Source organism: Brachyistius frenatus, unplaced genomic scaffold, assembly GCF_029030835.1.
Source record: "Brachyistius frenatus isolate BFR_SWC_R1_liver_20210118 unplaced genomic scaffold, ASM2903083v1 Contig_130, whole genome shotgun sequence".
In the NCBI taxonomy this organism is placed as follows: Eukaryota; Metazoa; Chordata; class Actinopteri; family Embiotocidae; genus Brachyistius; species Brachyistius frenatus.
In genome coordinates this window covers 172,618-189,652 of record NW_027210729.1, presented here as the reverse complement: position 1 = coordinate 189,652, position 17,035 = coordinate 172,618, and the positions used below count along the sequence as shown (strand labels likewise).

Below are 17,035 nucleotides of genomic sequence, written 5' to 3'. Positions count from 1 at the left end.
TTGTTGCAACATGTTTATGTATATACGCCACTTTCTTTTCTAAGGATGATTCAAGTCAAAGAAATTACAAAGAAACGTGATGTTCTTTGTTTGCGCCGTGGGTCTATTCTTCCGCCCGCTGCCACTGTCAGGAATATCTGCTGATATTATGATGGCTGTGCTTCCTTCGTCAGGCAACTTTGATGGATAACAAGCTAAACTGAGTCAAATGCCAGAATATAGCCTACCTGGTTTGATAAATGTATTTATTTATTTATATATATTAATATACCATCTTTCTGTTGATATGTGAATGCTTTTCTCTCACTCATATAATGCTTTTTGAAGTACCAACAGTGTGTATAAATAGCCTAGCTGTTGGTCTGCAGATCAGCAACATTACCCTCTCTCTATGCTCTGATCTCAATCACAATTGTGACTGCAGTTTTATGTCAGCAGGGGTCATAAGTGCACAAGAGGAGCAAACACAACATTGCATTTTTGTTTTGTATGAACAATGCAAATGCAAACTTACAGGCAACAACTTACATTACTGATATAAAAGTGAATAATTTATAATATTACACAAATAAATAATGACATAAAAAACTAGGAATTATTTTATTATCATTTAATATTGAATCTCTTTATCATATTTATTATTACTATTATTATTATTATTTATCAGTAGTAGTAGTAGTTCTAGTAGTTTATGTTAGAGATTTGCACACAACAATTCAAAGAGAGACATTGTGCCGAGGTTGAAAGCAATATTTTTATAGAAACAAACATAAAGATACTACTTGATCAAAGTACTTTATTCAAGTAGTTTTCAGCTTTGCTTGAGTATTTTCTATGTTATGCTTGCTACTCCAAAAACATGCACCTCGGGTTAATTGGTGATTCTACAAATTGCCCTTCGGTTTGAATGAGTACGTGAATGTTCTTTGTTTCCGTCTGTCTCGATGTGTTTGCCCTGTGATGGACTGGCGACCTGTCCAAGATGCACCCTGCCTTCGCTCAAAGTGAGCTGGGATAGGCTCCAGCCCCCCCGTGACCCTGTTCAGGATAAAGCGGGTAGAGATTAACGGATGGATGGATGGATGGATGGATGGATGGATGGATGGATGCTTTCTACTTTGTTGTTTGCTACTTTTGGGAACTTGCTGCAATACATTTAGATTAAACACTTTTATTTTTACATTTGATTTACATTAGGACATTATTGTTTTTGTTTTTTTCAATCAGTATGTTCATGTTGAAGTTTAGCTTTTTTTTTTTTTTATTTGAATTCTTCCTCCACCGTCAACAAACACATGTATTTGTAATTTGGAGTTACTACAATACAGATTTTTGTTGTTGTTGTTGTTGTTGTTGTCCCCAATGAGCTCAGCTTTCTGCGATGAAAAATGTCCAGTGAGAAAATGAAGCAAGCCTATTGGCTCGTGCTCCAAAGCCCCGCCCGGTTGCTGGCCCAGCGCGTGACATCAAGGAAACCCGAGTGAAACGCAGAGCGACCTACGAGCGTTGCTGCGCGTGCTGTCTTGCCGTGATCGTCTCAGAAGGTTTATTTGGGAGGTGCACCTGCGTGTCGCTGATGGAGACCAGACAACAAGGTGAGTCCGTGCTGGTTAACGCTGAAGACAACACTTTTTTTTTTTTTTTTTTTTTGTATGATTAGACGGGGCATGTCTGCGGTCACAGCGTCACTTTGTAGATCTGATAATGAGCTGAGCTTGAATGGGGGCTGAACTGACTGCACGCGCGATTGTTGTGACGTCGGTGGAGTAATGAGAAGAGAATCGTAATAAAGCCAATCAGAAAACGCTGCAGTGAACTACGTTGTAGTTTTTGGGTGATAACTTCAACTCTTGCTCCACGTGTCCTTAAATTATAGCGACTGTTCTATCTGGTGTGTGTGTGTGTGTGTGTGTGTGTGTGTGCGTGCGCGCGCGCGCGCGCTGCGTGATGCGCTCGAGAGACTTCTGCTTCATCTGAACCGGTTTAAGAAACAATTAAAACAGTCGTGCAGCTTCAGACGTCCGTGCGCTCTGGACCGAGTCCTGGGCCGGATACTGTTTCCTGGCTCGGAGTCTGCTCCAGTGCACGAGTTTTCAGCTATTTCTGGTATTTGTAGAAGTTCAAGAGCCAGACTGTTTACACCATTGATCCCTAAAATCAATTAAGTCACCCTGTTATCCTCACATGTTGTCCAGCATGTTCATTCATGTTAAAGTTCTGAGTGCTTAATTAAACATCACTGATACAAAACGTCTGTACCAAAGATGAGAGATGAGTCTGAAGGATGTGTACGTCGAATATCTCTGTCCTTTTACCTTAGTGGCGGATCGCTCTTATGTTGTTGATGTTTTTTTTTTTGTTTGTTTGTTGTTGTGTTGCTTTTAGTTGCTAATGTAACGTGTAGAATTTGTGTTGCTGTAGAGTCAACAGTGTTCAGATTCAGTAAACTCTGTGGTAAAGAAAGTAGCTTTCTAGTTCTCGTTTCCACGTCCATGTGTTGTTGACACTTGTTTTGTGAGAGTGATTTATTGATCATTTGAGTGACACAAATGGAACATGAGAAGATCAAGTAGGTCTACAGCTCTTCTTCTGTGCAGTGAAGGTTTGTTTATCCAGGTAGGGAGCAACAGAGACTGAGTCCAGAGCTGGAGCAGGATAAAGAAAACTCTTATTGTGAACCTTTAGGAGGATTTGCATGTATTATAGAAATATTAACTTTCTAAAGTTCTATGACTTGTTTTAACTTCCTCGTGTAAATACCGCAGTCATGACTTGAAGTTGATTCCAAAGATACATATGTACGGTGTGATTGCTGTTTGTCAACTTGGTGTCTGGTTTAGCTTTAATTGATTTTTCCAGCCGTATGACCATCCCCGGGCCTCTGATTTAGCATGGCCACATGACCACCGGGCCAAATGGTAATCTTGTGACCGAAGGTATTTCACCCCCACAAAAAGCAAAGGGGGGAGCAACTCGGAGAAAGGAGAGTAAAGAAGGAGAGGGATATTCTCCCATCGTGTGAAAAAGTCCCTCAAAGTGTCTCATCTAAGATGAGATATTTTTAGGTATCTACAAAATGTCTTGTTAACGAGATGGCATTTCTTTTAAATGTATGAAGTGTAAACCTGATACGTCATGTTTATGTTTTACACTGAAATCTTTTCTTCCCTGGAAAAAGCGGTTTACTGGTCAGTTTTAGGTCAAACTGTGGAACCAAAAGGACATTACTGTAAGTGAAACTGACCTTAGGCTGGCCAGCTTCCTCCTGTAGCGCTGGAATATGGTGTAATGAGATTTTGTCAGAAACCAAAAACCTTCCACCGCTTAATAACCTCAGAACATTTTTTTCCTGATTGTTTTAAAGTGACCAAAGATCTCATTGTGAACCCCGAGCGGCACAGATTTGTTCCTCGTCTTGAAGTTTGAATAACGAGAATCAGGTATATCCTGTTCGAAGAGCTCAGAGAAGTTCAGATCTGTGTCACCACGGGTCAAAAGTCACATTTCCTGTCCCTGTGCAAATGCGTAGTCGGATTAACTGCCGTGAGTAGGCCTCGCTGTGAGCAGCAGGGCTGGAGTGGACACTGGAAATACTCCAAACCCCGGTGTTTGTGTGTATGTAACCGGTTTTCTGTCTCCTCTCACACTGCTGCGTTGTCCTGCTGCAGAGCTGTACTCTAGTGTTCTGAGTGAGGCAGTGGTGGACTGGGGCAGCATGGGTCCTGGAGAGGAATGGGTTAACTCAGCCACACAGGAGGAAGAGCAGGGTAAGACTCAACTATCCCGTTAAAACAGAAAAAGTAAATCCACACTGAATCGCACGAGGCGGAAAACTGCTGCCGTGCCGCGGGTGACGTCCAAGCGTTGGCGATCGGGGCGCAGCATGTTTAAAAGTGTCCGTAAGCGTCCGCAGAAACCAGCGCCGCAGCACTTTGTGCCTCAACGTGATTCAGTGTTGATTGAACTTGTTGTCAGGAGAGTGAGTGAGTGACTGAGTGTGGTCTGACTGTTAAACTGCCAACGTAGAAGACAAAAAGCCACAATAGCAACTGCACTTTGTTTCTTAATCACAGAGCATTCTTTTTCCATAAATAGTTTTGTCAATACGCTGCGTTAAAAATACTTTAAATTAGAGAAAAATCCCATTTCACTTATCTGAAGTAGTTCATTTTAAATAAATGTACCCATTTAAGGAGGGACTTTACCCTGTATTGTTTGATACCACTTTACTAACACATAATTTATCTGTTCTGAGAAGTATGAATTTAAATGCACCAATAGATATTTTCATATCAAAAATAGAAAAGAAAATACCATATGTAATGTGACAGGAGTCGTCACAAACCCACAGAGAATTATCATGTTCCTCAGCCCTGCAATGCCTTTTGGCATCTTTCAGCCGATTGTTTTGATTTTTTTTCCAGTCTTTGATGTTATTGTTCCGGTTCACTCTCTCGGCTCTCACTAACTCTGTTATTATTATTATTATTGCAGATTTGTGATCATTTTTGTTTGCAGTTTGCTTATTTACAGTTATATCGATATAAAAGTGGACAAAGTTGCTTTGTCATAGATGGATATATATCAGGGGCGCATACATACAAGCGCAATGTGCTTTAAAGCCAATGCAAAGATATCGACACTTATTGATTACCACATTCTCTGTATGCAGGAGTTTTACGGACATTTCACAAGGGGTCCGATTTTGCTAAAGAATTTAATGAAATAATTTTAAAAAAAAATATGATGGAAATCAATCTAATACTTTCTGTTTTTTTTCTAAATCACTGAAACTGTATGAAACTGTGACTTTGCTCAGGTCTGAATCAGGGTATGTTTCACCCCTCTGGTGAGGAATCGATTAAGACGACCTCATACGGGGAAGACTTGTCTCCGCTGGTCCAAAATGGGGAAAGCCTGACAGAGTGGGGTAAAACTTCACCTGCGGGAGAGGATCAGTGGGGTTACACATCAATGTCCCACGCTAACAACTGGGTCATGTCCACCACTTGGGATATGCAGCTTGACAGCACAGGTGACGAGGGATGTAGACTAGCACCTGTAGAGTAGATCATCTTACTCTGTGGTTGAACATTTAAAATCTTCAAAACTTGATTTTATGCATATGCTTATTTCCGGGAATAACCAGTATGTTAAGTGTTCAACTGTAGTTTAATGTCTTTGTGTTGTAGACATGGTTAGCTGCTGCACAAAAGGGACACGGGTGATAATACATAAGCATCTTTTGAACAACATCGTCAACACTGTTGATGTCAAAATCAGGGGAGATTAATAACGCACTCTTTTAAAATGAAGAAAAGAATCATAAAATAATCATTTAATAGCTTTTGGCTAAGTTGTATGCCCCCATTGTTTGTAAATGTTTTCATATTGAGTCACAATATACAATTACATAGAAAGTGAACGGTTGTCCTCTGGACGTGAACTTACTTTGAGACCTGTTTTAAACACCCATCAAGCTGATTTTATCCAGTGAACCACGACAAATGTTTAAGTTTCAGTATTTCTACATATTCCAGTGAGTTGGCTCCAACACTGTATTATGGCACAGATGAAATAGCAGACATCATTATTTTTTTCAGGACCATAGATCTTCCGACTGTGCTTGTACTACCTCATATGGTAAAGAAAGACGTTGAACTATCCCTTGATGCCGATAACATAAGAGGCAGCTCAGACACTCTGCCCTTTGTTTCCAGAATAAGCTGTAATACATGTGACTCTGACAAACAGTTCTGAGATACAACTTGGATGACACACAGAAACAGTCTGTTTTGAATTGTGAGTGGCGCAAATCTTGTCGCGTCGTGTGCACTTTTTGCAGTATTTTCCTGTGTTTAAAAAATCTCATTGTCCTCCCGCTGTGTAATGTTTAGCAGTAAAAGGCTCTCTACTGAAAAATAAGCCCACCATGAACTAAACTACTGCATGCTCTGCTTCGTTTAGTGCTTCTGTACTTGTGTGTGTGTGTGTGTGTGTGTGTGTGTGTGTGTGTGTGTGTGTGTGTGTGTGTGTGTGTGTGCGTGTGCGTGTGTGTGTTTGCTGTATGAGGAGCTTGAGAGTACCCCTTTTAACCGTAGTTTACAAAGCAATGAACTGTTCAAATATCTGATAGTAACCACCGTAGTAAGAGGACAGTATGTTTAGCAGTCTGCCGGTCTTTACTAACCTCACTGTCTCCTCACTTGTCTTGTAATGCGGCCACATCCAGAGAGAGGACACCTCACTGCAGGTACAGTCATTCACTGCATTTCCATCCTGTCAAAATCAAATACAGTTTACGTGCAGAACTTGCACAAAAACGCAAATACAATGACCTACATGTATTCACCTGTGTCGTGTTGCGTGTGCAGTCGTCCTGCCCGCTGCTGGTGCTCTGTGGAATCTGTCTTCTCTTTCACAAGTATCCTGTGTTGAAGTCCTGCAGCAATATCAGACTAATCACACTGAAACTGGTTTAAGGTGTAAAATTGTTTGCTCTCATTTTTTTTATGGCCTCGTTTGTTGCTCTTTTCTATTTCGTTTGGTGTTCTGCATGTCACAGCGCCCCTTTTTTGCAACCTGGCAAATTTCAACATTACATTTTTGTCGGTGTTGTGATCAATCTGCCGCCGTTTGAATGTCTGTGTATGCAAGACGCTATCCTGCTCGATGAAACGGATGGATGGACTACCATGGATGCTGCATTATATATATAAAAGTCAGCTGAGGCTTTGTTTATTGCTACATTTGTCGGAAGTAATGGTTTCACAGTAGATCAGCATCTAAAGAGCGTGTACTGGTTTGTGTGGACGTGTAATCGTGCGTATGACACAGGGTTATTTACAGAACTATAAGTACAGTGTGCAAGTAGTCTAATGAGGTGTTTCTGTTGGAGGCAGAAGGAGACAGTATCTTAAATCTTTGAATCAAAGTGTTTCCAAATTAAACCTGTATTGAAGAAATGTTTTTCTGGAGGGTTTTTTTCTAAATGTCGTTAATATTGGTTGCAAATTCCTTGTATTGCTAATTGTACACCAGACTAATAATTAATTATTGCAACTTGAAATTCAGTCAGGACTCTGAAATCTGAAAGCATCTTGTCTATGTGTGAAGTAATGTGTGTGTGTGTGTGTGTGTGTGTGTGTGTGTGTGTGTGTGTGTGTGTGTGTGTGTGTGTGTGTGTGTGTGTGTGTGTGTGTGTGTGTGTGTGTGTGTCAACCCGCAGTGTTGGTCAGCAGAGTTAAAGCAAGATAATCCGCATCAGTTAAACCAGGATTAGAGCGCCACGGGCTGCGGCCACAGATTACATAACTGTCAGACAGAGACGCAGTCAGACATGGAGACAGACAGATGTGAGGACAGAGACGATCAGACAGACGGACGGAAGCACGCAGACAAAATAAAACAGGCAAAAGGAGAGCGAGGCGTACACACTAGAAATGCTGGCAGATAAAGTACGAGTGTTTTAAGACTGGCTGATTTCAAAGTGCATGATAGTATTGACAGAAATTAAAATTGTAAAACATTACATACATTCATTTGGCAGATGCCATTTGTCCAAAATAAAATGGAAGTGACTCTTATTGCTCCCGAAATGAAATAAAACAAATTCAGACATTGTTTTTTTTTTTATGGTGTCCTGCTATACAGGACAACACATTACATTACATCCTCTAATACATTAGAGGAGAACAGGGTGCCTGCACCGCAAACTATGTTGAAATGGTTGTTTATCAGGCAAAAGAAAAACATATGTCACTGGTATTGGGAACATTTACAATCAGATTAGTGTGTAAAACATCTCCAGAGATCCGTTTTTAAATTGAATTATTAGCTTGAGACGTTGCATTTGCCCATTTTAAATTCTTTCTGTCTCGCTGTTTTGCAGGTCACACGCAGACACATTAAAGAGCATTTATTCATCTTTTCTACGCGTGTTTCAAACAGGTTTTCTGGACTCTGACCCACTGAGGGAGGCAGATGAGGATTTGGTGTCAGAAGTCAACCTAAACAACTCCATCATGACGGAGGAGGAGAGAGAGGAGATTCAGCAAGAATTGGCTAAAGTATATACACCCACGAAAACACGTACAAGCCCACCGTCAGCCGACTCGGCAGTAACTTTTCATGTTGGGCGTGAAACCTCCTAAGCAGCTCTTTCCTTTTGTGTGTCCAGCTGGAAGAGGAGATCAATACACTCAAGCAGGTTCTGTTGTCCAAAGAAAAGCAGCACGCAGAGCTCAAACAGAAGCTGGGCATGAATCCTCTGAGCGAAATCAGAAACAACTTCAGCAGAGGCTGGCACGACATGCAGACCTCCACAGCGTAAGTTAATGTACCGACGTTTGTGTGGGACTGAAGCTGCGTTACACAGCTGAAGGACAAAGAGTCTGCGGGGTTGAGGTCGGCGTGTCTCCACTTGGGTGTTGGTAGAAGAAGAAACGCGTGACAGAACGCCTTTTGTGTTTGCTGTCAACATTGACGCCCTTCTGGAAACACACCAAAGTAAACACACTCGCCAAAGAGCAGGTAGTTCTCTTCTCAACAGCCAGCATCAACTCGTACTTCAAACCGAATGCCTGTTGGAAACATAGCTATCAAAAAGCCAATTAAAAAAGATAATCCTCAGCTGCGCGCTGCACAGCATGTGCGTGATTTGTTATCTTTGTTGTTCTCACTGTAACAGACATCACAAACCTGATTAGAAACACATCAGATGGCTGCAAAGCGCTAACGGCTATTGTTGCCTGCACAATTAGCAGCACATGTTCTCTTCAGTCACTGGAAATGATATTACCGTACGATCGTGTTCTTTCAAATGTCACTTCCCTACATACAATAGGAAGCATTCACCGTTTTTATCTGATTTTTCAACTTCCCTATTTGAAGTTAAAAAAGCAATTTACCCATTTGTAAAGCATGACACCCTTAAACAAAGTTGATTTTAAATGACTAAACTGTGCTTTTATTCTGGCAAAAAATTGACACATAATCATCTGGAAATCTACGGGAAAAAAACTCAAAGATTTATCATTTGTTTGTTTTTTATAACACCTCTAATGTTCCTCCAAATTCAGACAGGACTTATTTAAACACTTAATATTATTGAGCTTCAGAGTTGCTGGTACATGTAGGAGGGTTTCGTTACCACTGGGCAGAGCCACCCGAGCTGTTTCCCTCTGTTTCTGCTCTTTATGCTAATGCTAAGCTAATTAACCAACTTTATATTTAATCTCCAGACATGAGTCTTCTTCTCTCTCAGCTGGACAGAAACCTTGTCCAAAATGTTGATCTATTCCTTTAATATTTTTGGTGCTTCAGTCTGCGGCGAATCAATTGAATTTCCCGATGAGATGGTCACTCTGAGCTTTTATCGAGACAACGGGAGACAGCAACTGGATAGTCTCTGAAGGCCGCCTTTCTTATCCAGTTACATTTGATCCTGAAGATCACTTTACACACACGCTCTCCATCCTCATCTATAATGAACCAGTGTGACCACAGCAGTGCGAGTTCTCAGAGAAACTGGGTAACAGAAGCATGTGATTGCTCGAAATTGCGATCGGTGACCCAGATGTAAACAAAAGAGCACACACACCAACATCATGTAGAAAACAGGACTGGAAAAAGGGATTTTTGTCTTTTTTTTGTTTTGTTTGCTAAAAAGCCGGGCTGTTGCAAATGAAACCATCACATGAGGTATTGTCAATGATAATTAAGATGATGACAGAGCATTTTCAAGGAAATGAAATCAATTTTATTGCCAGTGATTTGGATGGTGCTTCGTAAAAATGACAGTAAATGTTGCTTGTTGGTTGACCGAATCACCGAATCACCCAGTAATAGAAGTGTTTATGTGAATTTACATTATGTAAATGCATTTGTCCTCTTCATATGGATATGTATGCACCTGTATGTGTTGCAACATGTTAAGATATTTTAACACTGTGTGTTTGAACAACAATAATACTTTAGAACACGGGAATGACCATGAGTTGCACATGTATGCAGTGGCATCACTGTGACTTTCTGTGTGTTTATGTGTGTGTTTACCAGCTATAAGAAGACATCAGAGACACTATCCACCGCCGGACAGAGAACCTCAGCAGCCTTCAACACCCTCGGCAGCGCCATCACCAGGAAGTTTGGAGACATGAGGTACACAATGATGTCACACATTCGAAAAACGATCCCTCCTGCACCGAAGCTGTGTCACTCAGTTCACCGCCAGTCTGCCAACCAGCTGTTACCAATGACAGTAGTCTGTCTGTCTGTCTGTCTGTGTTGGTTGGTAATATATCATGCAAACAGCGTGGACACATTCACCCACTGAATTTGGTTGCTCCGTTGACAGTTGGAGGGCTTCCTCTGTTGGCTGATCTGTAAAAGGCTTGAAACAGACGAGACTAAAGCAAAAGGTGATCCACGCAGCGCCGTTTCGTACGTCTGAAAGTGATTTCGCAGCAACGGATACAAATAGCTTGGAGAGAAGCTTGTGGGCTAAATACTGGAACAAATACTGTAGAGGAGTGTGCAAATGAATCAAAGTATATATCACTTAATACACTAACCTACAAAGGTTCTCAGTCATGGTATTTACAAGTTCTAAGTCAAGGGCAAGTGGACTTTAGCGTCTTCAAGACGTTTTTGCCTCTTTTTCATCCAAAAACCACTTCTGTGGATTAGACGTGAAACATCCTCAAGAATCCAGAGCGAGCCGAGCTGCCTATGACTACATATTTCTAGATAAACTTGTCAACATCCATTGCTTTATTTTTTGAACTCCTTCACTCACATACACACACGCACTGTTTAAATGTCTGCATCATCCTCGGTGTCCTTGTGGCTCACAGAGGACGATACCCTGCTATTGCAGCCATTTGCTCGTCGTAAAGGTCCATTGTCGACTTATCTGCATAACCCACCGTGTTGAACCTGTTTAACCCATTCACTACTAATGCACTTTATCTGATCTATCCATCTCTGCGTCTCAGACAGCAGAGTTTTGACTCCAGCTCTAACCAGTTCAGAGGAGCTTGAGATTATGTAACACCGCATTAAGCTGCTTTCTGAGAGAGCTGAAGGGCTCGAGGCAAAGTCTGTCTTCCTCAGTCACTCTCTTTCTCTTGTTGTCGGTCTCTGGCACTCCCTGTTGCTCTGTTCCACAAGAAAAGGCTGGTGAATGTGGGGCCTGTGTGATTTCATGTCTGACGGGATGTGTTGCAGAGAGTGTGTCCAGTTTGTGCAGGAGAGAGCACAAGAAAAGCTTTTGAAGGTCAGGGACCAAAGCCTTGAAAAGAAACAGCATCATATAATCAGATTTATGTTGGTTTGTTAAATAGAAAGATAGTTCATCAATAGATGACGTGTAATGCTTGGCAATCAGTCAGTTTCCTCAATGTAAGGGGGGGAGGGGGGATCAAGGCTGTTATTTCTAATGCAATCACAGATATATATATATATACACATATATATGTATATCTATATATATATATACAATACCATTAAATAAACTGAAGAAACTGCAAAATTAAAGACACATAATCACAGATCTAAAGGTTACAACTTAAAAAAATGTGGTGCATCTTTGTGAAAATGGAAGTAAATATATGTGTTTGTCCTGTAGAGACTGTGTTTTGTTGGTGGCGGGAAACTGTTTTTGAGATATGGATTACAGAAAGGAAACAATGTATTATCTTTGGTGCATTCCAGCATGGTTGGTCTTGAGTTACTGTTCCCACGAAGGTATGTTCTCACTGTATGTGTACGTTTGGTTTATATATTTTTGCTGTGGACGTTTGATGTGTTTCAGCTGCATGTAATTTTCAGTCAAACCTTTAAAAAAAATGCAACTACTTTTAAACTGATATTTTCTTATGTTTAGCTAACAAAGAATACACGTATCACAGTTTACTTTTAGATATATCAGTATCATTATTATACACTGTATTCTGTGTACTTTTGACTAATCTGTCATTGTCATATAATTTAGTATGTATTTATCTAAACAAAAATATGACAAATGGCTTGGCTTAATGTGAGAAATAGCTTTGGAATATTTCCTCGATCACAAAACATCCATGCAAAGGTGAATGTCACTTTAAAGAGAGATGAGTTGTCTGCCTGACGTCATGTGCATCAATGCCCTGAAATTAAAACGCATTCATTTTGTCGAGTGTGCAGAATGACGTACAAGCAGACACAGACAGAAAATCTAAATTTGTATGGTCACAAAACCCAAATCGTCTGTTTCCCACAACAAATCTATCACGAATAAAACATTTTTCTTCTATTTTTTTTTTTTTACAGTTACAAATAACATTTTCCACTTCTTATGTTTCTCAGTCGCCACTGTTCTTTTTGTCTTATTTCTCTTTCAACTGACAACTAACTCTTTATTCTTACCTCCAGTATGCAGCGTCGTGTGTTTTTGTGTGTTTACACAATGTTGGGTGATCATTCATTGTTTTGGATCTGGGTTCTTTATTTAAAGCGAGCGTGGATAAGATTGTGTTTGTATTGTTGAACTTTAGTAGAACATTTTCATTTTGTGTGTCTTTGTGCAAGTGATAAAGTTGCCAATAACCCAAAGTGTTCTCCATGACATTGTTTACCTGCTTTTCACTCTGGTTCTTCTAAAAGATGCTGTGTGGGTTTAAAGATATTCATTTTCAAGTTTTAAATAATTGTGTCCTTGTGGTCAATTAGAAAGAAATATTTTTTTTATTATAATAATAACATAAGTGTTCTACTAAAGTGGATTTGATAGAGTGTGACGGTGACGTTGACAGTAACTAATTCAAACCCCCAAGTATCTTAAAAAGTATCTTCTTGTTTTCCATCTCCCGCCATGCTTCCCAAGGTCCAACTCCATAGGGTAAGAATCACACAGCTGTTTATGTCACGTTAGTTGTTCCTGACTAAGGAGTCTTAACTCGCTAGATCTCAGTCAGTCAGCTGGGTAAATGTTGTTGCCATGCTGGACCACAGAGTTCAATCAGGTGCTTGTCTCAGCCCAGAATCACATCTAATTGATTTTGGTCTGTCAACAAAATAAATTCTCTCGTTGAATCATGTGAACTTTCCTGCTCTTAACTGGATACAGCAAAGTGCTAAAGCTAAGCTAATGCAGGCTACTGGTGACGTGAGGTGACAGAAGTGACTCGTGAGATGCGTCTCTGTATGATATCATACCGTAGATGTAATATCCTTTTGTCTGCGTCGAAGCTATTGCCTCTTGTATTTCCCTACCAGCAGAACCATTGACAGTTCATTTCCTGCTTGCATATCCGTTAGCCTTCGGTCTCTGTGTCATCCTCTATCAGACATAGTGAGACAATCTGTGCACATGCACCGCATCAACAGAAAGTCTCTGAGCAATGCTTTCACTTGTGAACTGCTGCCTTCTGCTGTGTGTGTGTGTGTGTGTGTGTGTGTGTGTGTGTGTGTGTGTGTGTGTGTGTGTGTGTGTGTGTGTGTGTGTGTGTGTGTGTGTGTGTGTGTGTGTGTAACCTGTGCTAATCATTAACTCTTCTCTCATCACGCTCTCTGGGGACAGTTACTCTATCAGACACTCTATGAGCATGCCCACCATGAGGTAAACACTCTCCGCTTGCTTTGTGTGTGTGTGTGTGTGTTTGTTAGAGAGAGAATCAGAGAATCATTTCTTTTGTGTTTTTTTTTTCTATACTTCGATTTGAATAAACGTCAACTTGTTTTAATCTTGGTACAGAGTAACGTCAGTGAGCCTTTAAAAACAGAAACCGTTTATGTGGTGCCGTCACTGATGTTTACTTAGTTCATGTCCGTTGGGTGAGAAGGTCATGCTGACACTGATAAACTTTATATGTCTGCCAATAGAGAAAATACATTGTATTATTTATCAAATTCACAATACAACAGTTGTAAATAGTTTTTTTTTTTTTTTAACAGGCAGCACATTAGTGATTCCACTCAAAGTTATATTTCAGAAGGTAATTTAGCAAAAAATGTTGTGCTCATGTTCTACAACAGTAAACAAGATGTTTGTTTTTTCACAGAAACTCTCCCAGCTTCAAGACTTTTGAAGAGAAAGTTGAGAATACCGTTTCTACTATCAAGGTAAGTGTGTGTGTGTGTGTGTGTGTGTGTGTGTGTGTGTGTGTGTGTGTGTGTGTGTGTGTGTGTGTGTGTGTGTGTGTGTGTGTGTGTGTGTGTGTGTGTCAGAGAGAGGTATTTTACATTATTAAGTGATGCTACACCAAAATCCTCGAACACAAAAATGTTTATGCTTCTATGTCGTCCAACTGATTTCAAAGCATTAAAATGTCATATAATCTCATATAGTGTATTTGGAAAGCATTTATTCCATATTTCTAAAACTAAATCAGAAACGTTAGTATCAAAGAAACAGAGTTGCACATGTAGAAACTGTTCAGGTTACGGCATCCAAACATAAAGGGACAGTGAAGCAGAGAGAACAAAACACTACAAACTGTGTTTAACTACTTGCTTACTCTGACTGTGAGCCCGCTTGGTATTTATATTCACTCTGATCCTGTTAGCAGAAGAAAAAAAAACGTCCGTCTTTTACCTAAACTTTGTGACCAACATCTGATTTAGGAGTCTGTGTTTTTGCAAGCAGCCACCCTGTAGAGAAAGTCACAAAATCACTGCTTACTTTACTCCTATTTTATTTTTATTGTCACCTTTTTGTGATCATCTCAAGGATCTTCTCAAGAAACTTGGACTCTCTTTGAGCTTATGAAACTCTCTGGATGACAGTGAAGATGAGTTCCAAGCTGCAGTGGTCAATGTTACCGCAAAAGCTCTCTTGAAAGGACTTGTCCTCTTGTACACACCCTGCAAATCCCCGAGAGGGTAGTCTTTGTTAAAGTCTGCCACCTTGAGCCCAGTCTGCAGCACTACGGTGGTGCTGCAGCAAGGATACAAAGAAAGAAAAGCAATTGCTGGTCAGTGACTGCGTATCTCACGTTTGTCTGTGTTTGTGTCTTCTGCCAGACCAAGGTTGGTGGCACAGGCACTGGAGGCAGCTTTGAGGAAGTCCTCTCATCCGCAGCGAATGCCAGCTCTCAGGACACGCCCACCAACAACTTGACGGACAGCTCTGAGCGACCGTGTTAGAGCTGCATCCGCACGACTTCAACCGGGAACTCTTAACGCTACTGTATGGCAGCACTTTGTCGCATATCTACTCAAAGCGCTGACTGAAATTGTACCGAATACTTTAATTGATCCTAAATGTTGAGATGTGTTTGCAGACATGTACGTCCCCCCCCAACACTGATGGGATTTCCTGCAACCCCGAATGATTTGACTCGGCCAAAATAACTACGAAATATGTTAGAGCAGCAGTTGTCTGCTTTTATTTTGAAAGATTAAGACAGCTAATGTCAAAATCACACAGAGCCTCTTGTGACCAATGAGAAGTTTTTCCTCATTTGTAGTGATGAAGGGCTCATGATGGATTTTACATCAGCAAAGACAAATGTCAGCTGTCCTCTAGAGGTTTCCAAACTACGTTACTCAGCAGATGTTGATCAGATGGGGTGGGAGGAGGAGCAGCCAGCAGTTAATCCTTAAACGACCTTAAAAATGACACGAGAGGAGGATGGGCTGACTCTTAAGTCGACTCAAGGAGACACACAAAACCTAAAACCCTGCATTTCTGGCCCGCAATTTTTTTTTTTTCCTGTCATTTAAGTTGAGTCTTACATGTTTGGGCTCAAGTAGTGACTCTGTCATCACGAAAGGAAATCTCAGGTGTCATAGAGTCACAGCTGGGATCCCTTACACAAAACTAGGTGTTTTTTAATTCCTTCTTTTGCTATGTAAATTTGACATAAGTGGAAACAGCCATATTTGACTCAGTGGATGTTCAACAACAGTCTCACAACAGTCACCTTTTATACAGGGAAAATAAAAAAAAATATCATTATAAGCTCTTATTTGAAATGCGTTTGGTTAAAAAAAAAAAAAAATCATTTTAAGTTCAGTTTGAACACTTAATGCAGTAAAAAAAAAGTTGCCAACTTGTCAAAGTGATTTTTACCTCGCACAGAAGTTCTGCTGTGCGTCCGTCAAACTTCTCTGTGAACATCGCAGGTAACGGTGATACACATTTTCTGCTGCGGAGAGTGATGCTGTAGCTTTGGTCTGTTCGCCCGCCTTATCATACTAATGGCACTTATATTTAGTCATTGCATTCATGCTGTAGGACAAGCTGCAGGAAGCATTAAAAACACTGAATGTGCAGTGAAAAAGTATTTTATAGAACATACTGTATCATATATATAAACAATCCTCAGCTGTAACGTCACCTTTTCAATCCAATACATGCTGTTATTCACTCGTGCTGTAGCTACTGGAGGTCCGAACTGACCTTTTTAACGTGAAAAAGAAACCGCGTTGGTTCAGTTTGTTTAAGGTTGGTGCATCAATAGAGGAAAAATGTCATGATTTTCATTTAAGCGTTTCAAGTCCTCTCTGTGTGGCCACCTCATAGCTTTATCATCAAAGTATCTTTTTTTTCTTCATGTTTTCACTACATAATCGGTTTTGTGTTTCATAGCTCTCATGTGTTCAACATTTGATTTCCTTGCAGTGGTTTGAGAAGATGCCAGAGTCTGTCCATGAAATGTATTTATTAATATTCACATCCACCGTCAAGCACTGAAATATCAAGTCTCGTGAGAACCGTTCGTCAAGTGTGACCCTCGAAAACTAACTCGTGTTCTGTCACTAGAAAATGATTTGCGTGATAGATTTTACATTTGTGTAGAGTTGAAATATCAGTTTAAAGACATTTCTACTGAAAGCTGTAAAACATAAACACCAAAACTGTGACATTTATAACTAATAAGACTGTGTTTAACACCCAATTAAATAACTGTTTTTATGGCTGATGTATCAATATTAAAGATTGTGTAAACCAAACCAAATATCATGACTGTTTTTACACTGAAAACTGTGACTAAGCTTGAAAGAAACCACAACAAACATGCAGTAAAAAAATTTCATCATGTGAAAGTTC

At 40.3% G+C, this 17,035-nt stretch overlaps 1 protein-coding gene across 6 annotated transcripts; it reads left to right on the top strand.

Moving 5' to 3' along the window:
- Positions 1 to 1,385: 1,385 nt before the first annotated feature.
- On the top strand, positions 1,386 to 16,964 carry tpd52l1 (tpd52 like 1). Of its 6 annotated transcripts, XM_069714383.1 has the most exons (11): positions 1,386 to 1,595; positions 3,669 to 3,767; positions 6,233 to 6,253; positions 7,951 to 8,069; positions 8,180 to 8,328; positions 10,060 to 10,161; positions 11,716 to 11,748; positions 12,866 to 12,880; positions 13,562 to 13,600; positions 14,043 to 14,103; positions 15,004 to 16,964. In XM_069714383.1, exons 1-11 carry the CDS (start codon positions 1,577 to 1,579, stop codon positions 15,124 to 15,126), a joined length of 780 nt encoding a protein of 259 aa, XP_069570484.1. In that variant the 5' UTR covers positions 1,386 to 1,576; the 3' UTR covers positions 15,127 to 16,964. The 6 variants fall into 6 exon arrangements, with proteins under 6 accessions (XP_069570484.1, XP_069570489.1, XP_069570485.1 ...); XM_069714388.1 differs by lacking the exon at positions 3,669 to 3,767; XM_069714384.1 differs by lacking the exon at positions 11,716 to 11,748.
- Positions 16,965 to 17,035: the final 71 nt, after the last annotated feature.